Here is a 12,965-nt window from a genome sequence, read left to right as displayed (position 1 = left end):
GGTGCAAATTTCCAGTGAAATCAGGTGCCACATTGGGGAGCAATGTATGGGTCACAGTTGAATGTAGTGACAAAAATGATTAAAATTATCATAGATCCATTGTGCATGAATGCAGACTGAGTTGCCTAGTGAGGATGTCACCATTTATATGGTAAACAGATTGATGTCCTGCTGTCTGTTGTGTTTGTTCAAATTAAAATGCCCTCACATGACACTTGAAACCCATTTACAACCAAAGCTTTAATTACTAAAAGACAACACTATCCAAGAAACACTCTCACAGAAACAAAGTGCATACAGTAAACCATGTTTCTGTTCATTACAACATGGAGAAATAAAAAGATTACTAATCCACATGGGGACATAATTTGTCACAGCAACAGTTTAGGATAACACACCATGATTTGGATGACCTTGCAGCCATTAAAATGCCAGATGGCTTATCTTAGTCTGTTGCACATAAAAAAAAAAAAAATAACATCAGCATTAAAGGTCACATTTAACCTCTCCAAGACTAGGACATCTGTAATTACTGATAACTAATAAATAGGTTCCACTGATTGAGTAGAATGTGATATAATATTTAGTTTTATGGTCTTTTCTCATTTAATGCCCATATGGACTGTATTGTAGTTACAATACCTAACAAAGCTGAACTACACACATTTTCCAGTAGCATGTAGGGTCTTAACTCCACATTAACTTTTCATTTGAAATCACATCACATTCATCACATCAGAACAAAGAGTTTCCTGTCCACTTTGATGACCGTCTACAGTATATAGTAAGTATCAAATTCTGGGTATTCCCAAACTTGGATGATTGTTAGATACAATTGGATCTACAGCAAACATACAAAATATTAGGGGCATTTTTCTGACAGTATATTTTGTACAATCCACACCTCAGTTGCCTCAAAGATCCTTCTCTTCCTCATTTCCAAATCCCCATATGTATAACATCCTGCAAATACAATGTTCTAGTGTTTCCTTATTTGCTTCTTAAACACTGATTTCTCTGTTAATTTAGTCATCAACAGATTTCCATGTTTTCATTCCTCAATATTTTACTGTGCATTCAAGGAAATTGGTGTTTGCCTTCGGGGAGTATCTGAGTAACTTCCATTTTAGAAAACTCTCTGCGATCTATTTATCAGGTAGCCCCATCCAGGCAGCTAAAGGTCATCTAAATCCATAGCATTCAGGTTTCTCAAGGAGAAGCTTGTGATGTCAAACGCTGGAAGTTTGAAATCAGATTATTTTCTCAGAGGTATTTTTGTATTTGTATAAACTCTTCCTTCTCAAAGTTCTTGCTGTGCTGGCAACATGCTTATGGGACAACTAGTAGGGTCATTAACAGATGTTTTCCTGTTTTGGGGCAGTGGAATAACTTTTGTCTCTTTCCAAGCCTGTGGAAAGATGAATTGTTTCAGGCTGGCGTGTGACAGATTAGGTGTGCAGTATAGTCTATAGCCATCGGAATCAGTTTACTATCTATGTTACCAATCCCCAATTGTTTATCACTACATGTCAACATTATTAGCTTATTGATTGTTGTCACTTCTAGTTCACGCAGCTAAAATGGCAAGGTTTATCCCACATATCATTTTTTATGTATATAAATTGGATAAGCGATTCTCTGACCCATATAATAATTCTTTCCTTAATTCACATACAGTGCTAAATAATTTGTCTTATGTGTCTTTGGTTTTTGTGATAAATTTACCTCCACACTTAACACGCACTACAACATGAGACATGTTAACTTGAAGCCGTGATACCTCAGTTTCACTATACTTAATATCCTCCTTAACTTTGACAGATGTTACACTTTGTTCCTTACAAATTTACAAATAATCATATCAATCAGTCAATAATCAATCAGCAGTGAGCAGTCTGAGCAGTGGACAAAAAGTTTGTCATACCTTAGAAAAGTAACATCCCGGTCTTTCCCTTGCTGTTAGTGCAGCTCTGTACAAGAAGCTCAAGTAGTTCATGCACCTGCTCCTGTAAGATCTACATTCATTGTCTTTTTCTTTCTCACTACATCCAGCCAACTTGGCAGCTTGGGAGTTGTGGGGTAAAAAACAAAAAAAACATCAGATTCAGTCTGATCTCAGTCACAATTTCACTTTTGAGTTTTGCAGAGAGATCACTCAAACCACTTGTGAAACTTTGGTGGAGGAAGCAGTGAGCACTGAGAATATTTCTGGACGGTTTCCGCAGGTTCCTCAGCAGGTTTCCTGTTTTCGTTCTGTGGTGTACGGTGTTGCATGGTGGTCTCCATAAAGTCATGTTTGGTAGCTTGGATGTTCTGTTGAGATTTATCACCCACATTGATGAAACTCCCTTTAATGTAGCTCCATTTACTACAGATCCCCAGAGAAACAGACCCACTCAGGTTAGATAATTAAACTGATAATTAAAAACAGGCTGAGAAGCAGGCGGCTGCCTCACCAGCATGTTGAGGCGACCAATAACTATTACCTGGATTCACTCCAACAACAGTGAAAAGATTTCAAATGAAATTATATCCGTGCAAGAATGACAATTTCTTTTCCTGGAATGTAGATTTGAAATGGTTTTTTTTTTTGTTTTTTTGTTTTTTTTGTCATTGGCAAGCATCGACTCTCCTGTGAATTTAAAGACAGAGCTGTTCATTTGTGTAGGACGACAGAAAGAGGGATTATTAGATAAATCTGAGCACATAAAGGAACAAAGCATTTACATGAGCAGCAGAGCAAATTCAAAGTAAACAGAGAGCACAGAGATGCTTGATTGAATCTGTCATTCCCCCGAGGAGGGACGTTCAAATTGTGTGGAGACTTCACCTTCCTAAACAGTTAACACTTTGCAACATGCTTGGATCTGCAATTTTGAATAATGAGAGGGCAGTTATATTCACTCATTCACATGTGCACAAGCACACTCACACACACACACAAAAATTGTTAATTACTGTATCAACACACTGAGCTGCTCTGTGCAACAGATTAGTTTGGTAGATCAGTTAATCATGTAGAAGTTTCAGATTAATTAGTAAAAGACCCTTCTGGTTGAAGATGAACTCTCTCCCAGCATTCAAGTACAAACTGGCACATCTTGTGTATCAGTACAACAGCGATAACAATAAAATGCTAAGGCTTGTCCTGAATTTTGTCCCTTCAAAAGTGTTTTCATTGCAAAGACCAAGGAACAGTTTGCACTTCTAAGCAGAAAGAACATTTCAACCAAAAGCTATAGTATATGTTTTTGAGATGAATGCTAGTTTGAATGCATTTCTTTATGAACTTAAATTTCCTGTAACCTATTGAGTGGGCTTATTTACTAAATTGTACCCAATTTTTAAGCCTACTAACCTACTTATGTGCAATGTTCTGCACCTGAAAGTTTCACCCTTCTTGAGGCTATTGTTTGACAAAATAACCGCAGGATAGAACGTGTGATTATAGGTAGGAAGAAATGTTTTGTCCTCCATATGTTGAAAAACTTACTTAGATGTTTTATGTATTGCAAATTAATTAAAAGCTTAGCCTATACTAAAATTTCAGTTTGTTGTGTAGACCTAGATTTAATGCATTCTAACACAACATGAATGAGATGACCCCGTTTGTGACAATGAAAGTAGGCAAAATATAGGGTACACCTCGAACACAATACAATTCAACAACACCACTAACTGCAGCCTGAATAAACTGGACATTTTAACTTTCATAACTTTATTACTCTTCATTCTGATATTTTTTTCTGTCACTTATGAGGCCAAACTTGTGAAGTCAGCCAGATATGTAGACCACACAGCTCCCATCTCTCTCTCACCTGAACAGCAGATCATAGTCCAAGACAGAACTTCCTTGACTCACAGGATTGACTTCTTTGGACTCAGTGCACATTCCACACCTTAAAGCTGACGTGAGTTATTGTGGGAGAGATATTGAAATAACTATAGCCTACCCGCGTATAATACAATAGATTAGCCCAAGGCAATGTAGCTGGGCCATCTCACTTCTCCATTATTGATCGAGAGAACAGATCAGCCTTTATGCAAAAGACAGGAAAAGTACAAAAGACAGTATCGATTTCATGTCGAAATTCTTCAGAAAGCTAGACAGTGTGATTTATATAAGCTGCCCACATTTTGTATTTATATAAGTGTTATTTTGGACATGCTTTTAGCACAGACGCGGAACAATCACACCGAACAACTAGTTGATTGTTTGTGTCGGGCCTATAAATAAGGGCTGAGAAGGTCGTGTACTAGAGCTCTGTGGAGAAAAACAGAGGGGGTCACTCGATATTAGGGTTTTCATTCTGCACAATTTTGACCAATATCAAGCTATGATTACGGAGATTGTGTGCATAGGCTACAGTTACGATCTTTTTATATTTAAGGGGCGTTAGTCGTTGGCATTTTCCAGTCTTTTCTGCATTCGCCAGCATCAGTGGTAATGCCACGATGAAGTGATCAGTGTTTCCTTGAAGTAATTCTGTATGCTGATCTTAACTGGATTAATAAAGCAAAACGTTGTCTACGTGTTATAATTTATCTGCAGCAGATCAAAGTCACAGCAGTGCAAATAATAATTTTATTTAATATAAATATTTTTATACGACACGACAATGTGAAATATCATCTTCAAAATAATCTGGAAAAAGGAACATTTACTCGTATTGCAAATGGCACAGGAGCTGTAGACTAAGTATGACAGTTACAGTAAATGACAATCATCATGAGCAGGAAACTGTAGTCTGTGTCTAATTTATTTATTTTAACCCCCGAAGTCAGATGACCTCGGATCCGTGTTCATGCGTGCCAGATCTTCATCTTCTGTATTACTTTCTGCTTTGGATGTAGCTTTCTAAAATCTTCATCAGCAAGTCCGCCTCCTGGAATACAGAGTCCATAACATCAGATTAAGACAGAGAATCATCTCTCAGAAAAAAAAACAAACAAACAAAAAAACAAAAAACGTTTGGACATCAGTGGTACTCACCTGATTTTTCGAGCGACTCGCTTGTGTATCCACCTGCGCTTGTAAAGCCACTCGAAGAAACTCTTGGAGAAGCTCCCCGAGAGCACTCTGCTCCCCAGGGAGGGTGACTTCCAGCGCATCAACGCCCTGCCCCTCTGCTGAAGGCAACAGGGGGGTATCCATCACGCTCTTCTTTCCCATGAAATGTCCTGCAGTGTCAGAGAAAACGCTCGTTAATATGGGTTTAAAATGAGTGAAATCTGGAGGAGAAAAAAGCCTGTTTGGGTGACAAGGCACAATCAACATAATAACATCGTTCCGAGCAAATAAAAAGTGATAACGTAAATTTAAAAATGATAATAATAATAATATGTAATCCAGTGACTGTTAACAGTGAATTAGATTAGAAGAGGGTCTTACCTGTAGCCCAAAGGTTGCCTCTTGGATTCACTTTAATTTTTGCAACTTTGTTCCTAAGCTCAGTCAAGTCGAAACTGACTGCAGTGGTAAAAGACACGAAAGAAAACAAGACAAGATAAGTAAATAAGCCACACTGGCAAACATTATTCAGTGTAAACCCTCTCATCTCAGCGCGAAGTGGCGAACTGTCCTTCAGGGAGCAAATTTCCAAGTGTCTCCTGTTGGTTGCGGGTTGCTCAGACGCACCCTGCTTTTATAGGATCTCCTGCCGGGGTGGGCTCTCTTTACGTTGCGTGTGATTTTATTCATCCTGTTGCATAAATTGAAACGTAAGTCAGTCGAATCATTGTCAAGGTTTCACGAGACCGCGTCTTTGGCTGTACGCACTTTTACGCACAGCACGATACATCTCAAACTCCGGGCAGATGCGAGAAAAGGGGTATAGCAGCAATATAACATGATTTTCAAAAGTTTTTGGTACGTGATATGGATGAACTCTGGGCAAACATATCCTCCAATTTACATAGGATATTTTGCTCAAATACATTCATCATGCTTTTACTCTCCACATTAAGTCGACACAATGTGCCACAACCCACAGTATCTTGTAACCATTAATAAAAGCTCCATAAACTGGTAAACGCTGAAATCATTTCCTGGAGGTAATGCATTGTTAGTGTAAAATTGTGTGGTCAGATCCACTAAATGGCACAGGTGATGGCTAATGCTTCCTTCTCTAGCAACACACAGTCATTTCCTGCCCATGTCCCTCCAACACACCCCCCACCCCCCGCTCCCGCTCTCTGAGCCAGGCCTGGCCCCTTACAATGAGCAACATGACATTTGGCCAGTTGCAGCATGCCGTCGTGATCACCATCAGTCCTCTGAGGACAAGAACCTGCTGATTCTCACTGCTAATACAGAGCTGATATGACAGACGGCCTCCATGTCACTTCAGGGTGCTAAAGTTGCAAGTTTATGAAGGAGCTGCCGTTTGTATCTTGCTCTTTTCGTAACCTTTGGCATTCACACACACATAACCTGTGATTTCAGACATTCTGCGCGGCTGAATGTCAGTCTAATTAGAAGACCGTCTGACCATCACAGCTTCACTCTCACGAAGTTCACAGATTAAATGAACTGAGATAGTCATGGTTTTGTGAAACACTTGATTTTACCTTTAAGTTGTGCTGGATTTTTGCATCTCAGGCTCAAACCAACTGGAAAAATTTTTTTCAAACATTAGTCACTTGAGAGTATGACCTATGTTTACTTGGTGTTTCTCTGTTCTCTCGGCTGCCATTTCAAAAGTGGGAAATTGACAGTGTAAAAGCTTGAGCTCATTACACAGTTGACACTGTATAACTAACATGGATATAAAGCCACTGTGGTTTTGGAGATTTGAGTTTTGTGGCTCTTGAGGATTAAGTTTATACCACGCAGCATACTGTGTTTTCGTAAGGGCAAAGCTGAAAATAAAAGCAGTCAAAAGCCCTACTTAACTGGCAACACACGCAAGGGCTCCAAGGTCGAAAACTGGAACCGAAAGCAATCAATTTCAGTCAATGTTCAAGTGCCTCAATAGTTCCAAGTGGATGCATATTAGGATTATATGACGATCCCTGTGACTGTACGATGACATGCTGGTGTTGAATAGCCTCAGTAGAATTCACCTTGATTGCAAGAACACTAGTGTGCTCACAATATGTAAACAAAGAGAGCAGCAACAAGGTTAATGCTCACACTCACGAAAAGCTCAGCCCACTTAAAAAGAGTCTGTGCCCAACTCCGGTGACCTTTATATAAATAAATTATCAAACAAGCCAATGCACCATTTACTTGAGCAACAGATTATTTCTGGCACAGCTCTGCAAAATGACCTAATCTGACTGCAGCTGGTGCTGGTTTTCACTGTGAATTTTTGAATGGTCATTTATACATGGAAAAACAGATAGTATGAAATCTATCTTCTTCACATTAAATTTTTTTTTTTACTAGTTTGCTATAAAACTATAAAAACATTGCTGCTTTAAAGGTTTGTTTCACATAGCTTTCTATTTAAGAGCAACAGAAGTACATTAACAAATTTTCCTGCAAAAAGGTTTTCAAAAAGATTTATAGAATGACAACTACTGGACAGAGGACATAACTACTACTTTATGTGAATGATTTTGATTTGGTATATTTAAAAAAAAGATTTAGCCTTAATAAATAGTCTGCTTGACACTGATGCTCCTCATTTCCACATCACTACTGCTCTAAGCACAGTGGGTAGACATCCTCTGACTGTCGAATTGGGGTAAAGAGAAATTGAGACAAGGAGCTGAAATAATCCATAGTGGATGGTAACCAGATTTCATATTTAATAACTTTCATATTCAGTTCTCATAAAATACTTCACATATCTTTTTCAAAGACAATGATTCAACAGGAAAGAAACAAGACTTTAATTTATCTTTAAGAATGCTCTTTCACATTCTGAGAATTACAAATAAAGATCGATTTCAAACTAAACCTAGCCTAGTTCCCTCACAAAAATATTTTTAAAGCTTGGATTTTTCAATTGTAAACACCCTATCCACATTCCTACAAAATGTTCAAACAAATGGTACAAAAAAGCCAGTTGGGTTTGACAAAGTCTAACTTAATTCTGTTTTGAAAGGCATGACTGAGGTTTCCTGGACGTAGTTTATCCTTCTTGAGTCCTGAAGTCTGGGTACCTCACTCCCGATGGACCAACACAAAGAGACCCAGCATGAAGAGGACAGCGTACTGCAGAATGAATACACAGGAGACATTGGAATCACACTAGAAACTTTATAGTTGAAGAGCCGAGAGAATCCCGTCAATTGGGACGGGAGGGTTGACAAACTTACTTTGAACTTCGGGTAATCGTTCATGAGAATGGTGACAATTCCAATGTATGGCACAAACCTGGAGATGACATGAATATTCACAGTCAAGAATTTTTTTTTATTGATGAATAATATTTGTCAATTTGTAACTGATCAAATCTTACAGTAAACTCACCGTCTATGTCCCCCTGGACCCATATTCTTCATATGTGTTTACAGTTTATCTATAATGTTGTCACCCTGATTTATAATATCGCAATTTTTCAGCACAACCTTTGTTAGCATAAGAAATGTATTCATACATGACAGAAACCTGCAATTAATGTGGCCTAAGCAGTAAAAAAAAACAAAAGCTGGTTCCAGCTTCTCATGTTAGGATATGATCCTTTTTTGTCATACATGTAAACTTCATGTATTTGGTATTTGAACTAATAGTTAAATACAAAAAGGCAAAGAAGAAAAGAAAGAAGATATCGGCAGATTAATTAATCAATGAGGAAAATAATTATCATCTGCAGCCCTACACAAGGTACTCTAAGGTAAACCTAAGTGCTCAATGTCCTCCCTGTCCCTCTCATACATATGGACAAGTGCAGATTAAGAGGATGAGCTGCCTAAGTCATACCTTGTTCAGTATAAATTAACCAGCAAGAGATAATAGACCAACCATAATCCCCAGGTCTAAAACAGTGAAGATGTGAATTTGCAGCTTTTTGCAGATGACCTTGTCAGTTTGTCTTCAACCAAAACAACAACCACGGATATTATTAAATTTAGTATATTCTGTATACATATTGAGTGTGCAAATCTTTACTGTTATTGTGTCCACCCCCTGAACAACACATACTGTTCTCTTGTAAGCTTGTAAATAAGGAGGATTTGAATTGAATAAACCTTCTCTGCCAGACTCAAACTTGCCTAGATTGTCATTCTCCTCCAGTTTTGAGTCTGAAACATCTTAATGATATTTCTGCCCTTTGCTACAAAGCCGAACAAGTTATCTGTATTAAACATGTTATTAAGATATCTGTAACATTACGCATTTTTCGGACCAAAGTACTTACCCCCTAGCTCGTCCCACAACATCTTTTTTCTCCAGCCAGTGTTGGCCCTGCTTGTACAGTCCTCTGTCGTCCACTGCATTGTTGTCCCCTTTGGTCAAGAACTTAATGTCTCCATTTTCCCTGTGGAAAAAGTATCAGCATGATTTTAGACCACAATGTCTCTATGTCTGGAACAGGATACATGATAAGAGTGAAATAACACACAGGCTTCTCTAAGCATCTTTAGATTGCTTTCTGATACAGTTAAATACTATGTATGGCATTCTCAGGTTTGATACATATACATGGGACTCAGTGATATTGGATGTACAACTTAATCATGGAAATCAACACTGACAAAATGAGCAGTCATACTTTTCATGGATCTTTAGCACTCTGTGTACTATTGGGATCTCTCTGCCTTCTATCCTGAAGACAACGATCTCTCCGACTCTGATGGGATCTTCTACTCGGTTGGTCAGAAACAGCAGGTCTCCTCTGTGGAAAGCTGGCTCCATACTCCCACTGCAATTAATGGTAAATACACATTAGCAAAATTCATTAGTACAATTTAGAGAGGCATATCTTTTTAAAGAGAAGAAAAACAAATAAATGTTTGCATTGTTTGGAATTGTTTTAAGACTGGAAATAGGAAACAAACTGTGTCAAACAGCAAGTAGTTTTTAGGACCAAAGAAACCATCAGGACATCCATACCTACGAGGTTTAATGGTTAAACTGGGATTACATTGCTTGCATTACTTAAAAACTGAAGGAGATACAGCATGACTAAACTAAATACATATTTCAATCAGAAAAATAACTTCACTGAAAGATCATCCGGGAAAATAAACAATTACAGGAAGTAACAAGCCATAACATGCTGTGACCTCAGTGTTATCTTCCTCATTCTAATAGTATGATAAATAGGCCAACAGTTACGGCCACAGCTTTTTATATATTGTTATATTATAAGTATATTGTTCCTGTTCACTATAGTTCATACTATAGTAGCAACAGCAAATCTTGAGAGGATCAATTATCACACAGCTACTTTAAAAAGCTACTTTCAAAACTTTATTTGTTGTAAGCAACTTATGTACAAACTCAGAATCCTGAAGGTGATTCTGCAAATTGGTTTATAGAGAGATGCTGTTTCATACACTTGTGCACTGGTACTGTTGTGAGCAGTGCTGTGGATGTGGATGTATGGACTAAGATGCATGACAAGGGTCAAAAGCTCAACCCACGCGACTAACTTACCTGAGAACAACAACGATGGGACTCTCACTGCCAGTGACAACCATCAGTCCTTTCCAGATCATCAGTGCAGATGAAACAATCATCCCAAAGTTCAGCACCTGGTAATAGAGCTGCAAACAATATGCAGAGGATTGCATTTTTTATTAACACCAATCTTTCAAAACATAAGTGAGCCTATACAACTATCAATAAGACCATTGTGGGGCAAAAATAATAGTCTAAGACCAGCCTAGTAACTCTAGGATTTGCTTGAAATAACATTAAATACACTGATTTGCACATCTGGCGTTAGACCTCAGCTCACACTACAAGAGTGTAAGTAAAATAAGGACAATTGCTAGCTACACTGAGGTCAGGATTATCGTCTAAGCAAGGTTTCCAGGCGGCCTTTATGCTGCAGTATTTGGGAGACCCTGCGAAGGAAACACGTGTGCTTAAAAGAGCTCACTTTGTAGCTCGCTAACAGGTGACAAGCTGAAGCTGCAATGTTAAAAAAGCGCTCGGCGGCTAGTTAACGTTAGCTCACAATACAAAGAGCCAGCCGTTACATCAGAGTAAACTAATGCTCGGGAACCTACCTGCCGCTTATTCATGCGACGAACATCGTCAAGAAAGTCTAAAGATAGCATTGTTGCAAGTACTACAGTGTAGAAAAAGCTCCAAAATCACATTAAAACGTTTAAAGTAACGAGCATATGGATGCACGGTCGGGCAGAGAAACTTGCATCCGAATCTTCCGGGTGCGCTCAGCCGGAAGTCCCGCCTACGTGAGCGCTGTGTTGAGGTGTCAGTTCAGGATACGAGAGAGCGCGAGGGGGCTTTCCACGAGCACAGCGCTGAGCTGAAAGCTGCTGCTGCCGCTGTCTCTGTGTTTCTTCATAAAGTGTTTTACTGTAGTGCTTAGGAAAAAGTCAACAGTTATATATACACACACACATATATATATGTATATATGTATATATATGTATATATATATATATATATATATATATATATATATATATATATATATATATATATATATATATATATGTATATGTATATGTATATATATATATATATATATATAGTTTATTTTTTTATTGTAGATTTTCCATCTCTGGTAGATAGATAAATAGATAAAATAGTTTTTGAAGATACTGAACAGTAGGTTGTCCCAAGCATCTTGAAGAACTCGCCATAGTTCTGTAGATTTAGGCTGTCTCAGTGTCCTCTGTCTTTTCATGTAATCCCAAGAATGACATAATGATTTTGAGATCAGGGCTCTGTGGGGGCCAGAACATCTGTTGCAGGACTCACTCTTTTAATGTTTGCATAGTATACAGACCACTTTTGTCTCAAGACTTTTGGACCCAACAGTATATTAACCTACTTCTGTATTAACCTACTGTGGATTTTTCGCTGCAATCAACCCCTTTCAGATTAAACATAGTCATTTGAGCCAAGCTTCAGCAAAAACATTTACAATCCAAACAGTCTCTCTGCTTCTGCTATTAATTGTCAGTCGGATGAAGTAAGGCACAATCAGTGATATGGATATTATGACTCAGTGGGAATCACAAATCAAACAGTGGCCAATAAAAACAATCACCCTGCATTAATAACTTATGACATTTTAATGGCTGTCTTTAAACGTCGGTAAACTGTACTCTGCAAATAAAACAGTGCATGAAGTGAATGTAGGTGAGTTTACTTTCCGCTACAACCTTAATTACCACCTGGGCTGTCTCGTAATTAATAGTGTAATAATCTAACTCACAAAAAAGAAAAGTCTCTGTTGGCAAGTGAGAAGCTTTTATCACAACTAATTATTAACTGCTTTCTTTTATCATGGACCGCATCTAATTTCCTAGAGGAAGTGCATTTGACTGAGTAAGTGATAACATAATCAGTGACCACACACCTGAAACCCACCCGCCATTTTTGGTTGTTGACTCAGCCTGTGGGATTATTGGTAACACATATGCCACACTTGAAAAAAACTCAGGTGTTATGTTGGCATTTATATGACTCATATCTGATTGTGTTTCTTTCCCCAGTGTTTAAAAGTAAACTTTAATTTCACGTGTGCTGTGACCATGTGTACTGTGTGTTTTTATGAACTGTGTTTTGTTTTCCCCTGATACAATGAGTTTCAGTGTTTGGTTTACTGTTTGGTTTTCCTGTGACACAGTGCCAGCAGGGAGACACGTGTACATCAGTAATGACAGGGCATGTGTCATACTAATGTTGTTGAAATAAATAAAAAAACCTTGTCTATCAGCAGTAGGCTTTTGTGTTTCTCCACTGAAAGAAAAACATGTTAATACACAAGACTGTTTCTATGCCAAAGAATATTTTGAAAAATGTCATAGGTCTATTTGTTGTTGTCCCAAGTTAGGTTTTAAAAATACAGATCGTGAAATTCATTCCA

The 12,965-nt window shown here is 38.1% G+C and overlaps 2 protein-coding genes across 2 annotated transcripts; both read right to left on the bottom strand.

The window, feature by feature from the left end:
* Positions 1-4,832: 4,832 nt before the first annotated feature.
* On the bottom strand, positions 4,833-5,558 carry nmbb (neuromedin Bb). The gene is made up of 3 exons (XM_041041078.1): positions 5,393-5,558; positions 4,994-5,181; positions 4,833-4,886 (listed from the first exon to the last, which is right to left on the bottom strand). Exons 1-3 carry the CDS (start codon positions 5,556-5,558, stop codon positions 4,833-4,835), a joined length of 408 nt encoding a protein of 135 aa, XP_040897012.1.
* A 2,177-nt stretch (positions 5,559-7,735) lies between these two features.
* sec11a (SEC11 homolog A, signal peptidase complex subunit) lies at positions 7,736-11,294 on the bottom strand. Its single transcript, XM_041044803.1, has 6 exons — positions 11,131-11,294; positions 10,553-10,662; positions 9,666-9,815; positions 9,312-9,431; positions 8,269-8,326; positions 7,736-8,164 (listed from the first exon to the last, which is right to left on the bottom strand). The coding sequence occupies exons 1-6, from the start codon at positions 11,179-11,181 to the stop codon at positions 8,114-8,116; spliced, it is 540 nt and encodes a 179-aa protein (XP_040900737.1). The 5' UTR covers positions 11,182-11,294; the 3' UTR covers positions 7,736-8,113.
* Positions 11,295-12,965: the final 1,671 nt, after the last annotated feature.

This window comes from Toxotes jaculatrix, chromosome 1 (genome assembly GCF_017976425.1).
Source record: "Toxotes jaculatrix isolate fToxJac2 chromosome 1, fToxJac2.pri, whole genome shotgun sequence".
Taxonomy (NCBI): domain Eukaryota; kingdom Metazoa; phylum Chordata; class Actinopteri; family Toxotidae; genus Toxotes; species Toxotes jaculatrix.
Note: the sequence above shows the minus strand (reverse complement) of the source record. Positions and strands in the feature narration are given on the sequence as shown.

What these genes read in the sequence shown, in the direction of transcription:
- nmbb (XM_041041078.1), bottom strand. Translation starts at nt 5,558, where the DNA reads ATGAGAGGGTTTACACTGAATAATGTTTGCCAGTGTGGCTTATTTACT. An exon ending in AGGCAACCTTTGGGCTACAG is followed by an intron (nt 5,182 to 5,392) that starts GTAAGACCCTCT and finishes CTGACACTGCAG; the next exon opens with GACATTTCATGGGAAAGAAG. An exon ending in CGAGTCGCTCGAAAAATCAG is followed by an intron (nt 4,887 to 4,993) that starts GTGAGTACCACT and finishes TCTGTATTCCAG; the next exon opens with GAGGCGGACTTGCTGATGAA.
- sec11a (XM_041044803.1), bottom strand. Translation starts at nt 11,181, where the DNA reads ATGCTATCTTTAGACTTTCTTGACGATGTTCGTCGCATGAATAAGCGG. An exon ending in GTCGCATGAATAAGCGGCAG is followed by an intron (nt 10,663 to 11,130) that starts GTAGGTTCCCGA and finishes TATTGTTTGCAG; the next exon opens with CTCTATTACCAGGTGCTGAA. An exon ending in GTGCTAAAGATCCATGAAAA is followed by an intron (nt 9,432 to 9,665) that starts GTATGACTGCTC and finishes CTTTTTCCACAG; the next exon opens with GGAAAATGGAGACATTAAGT.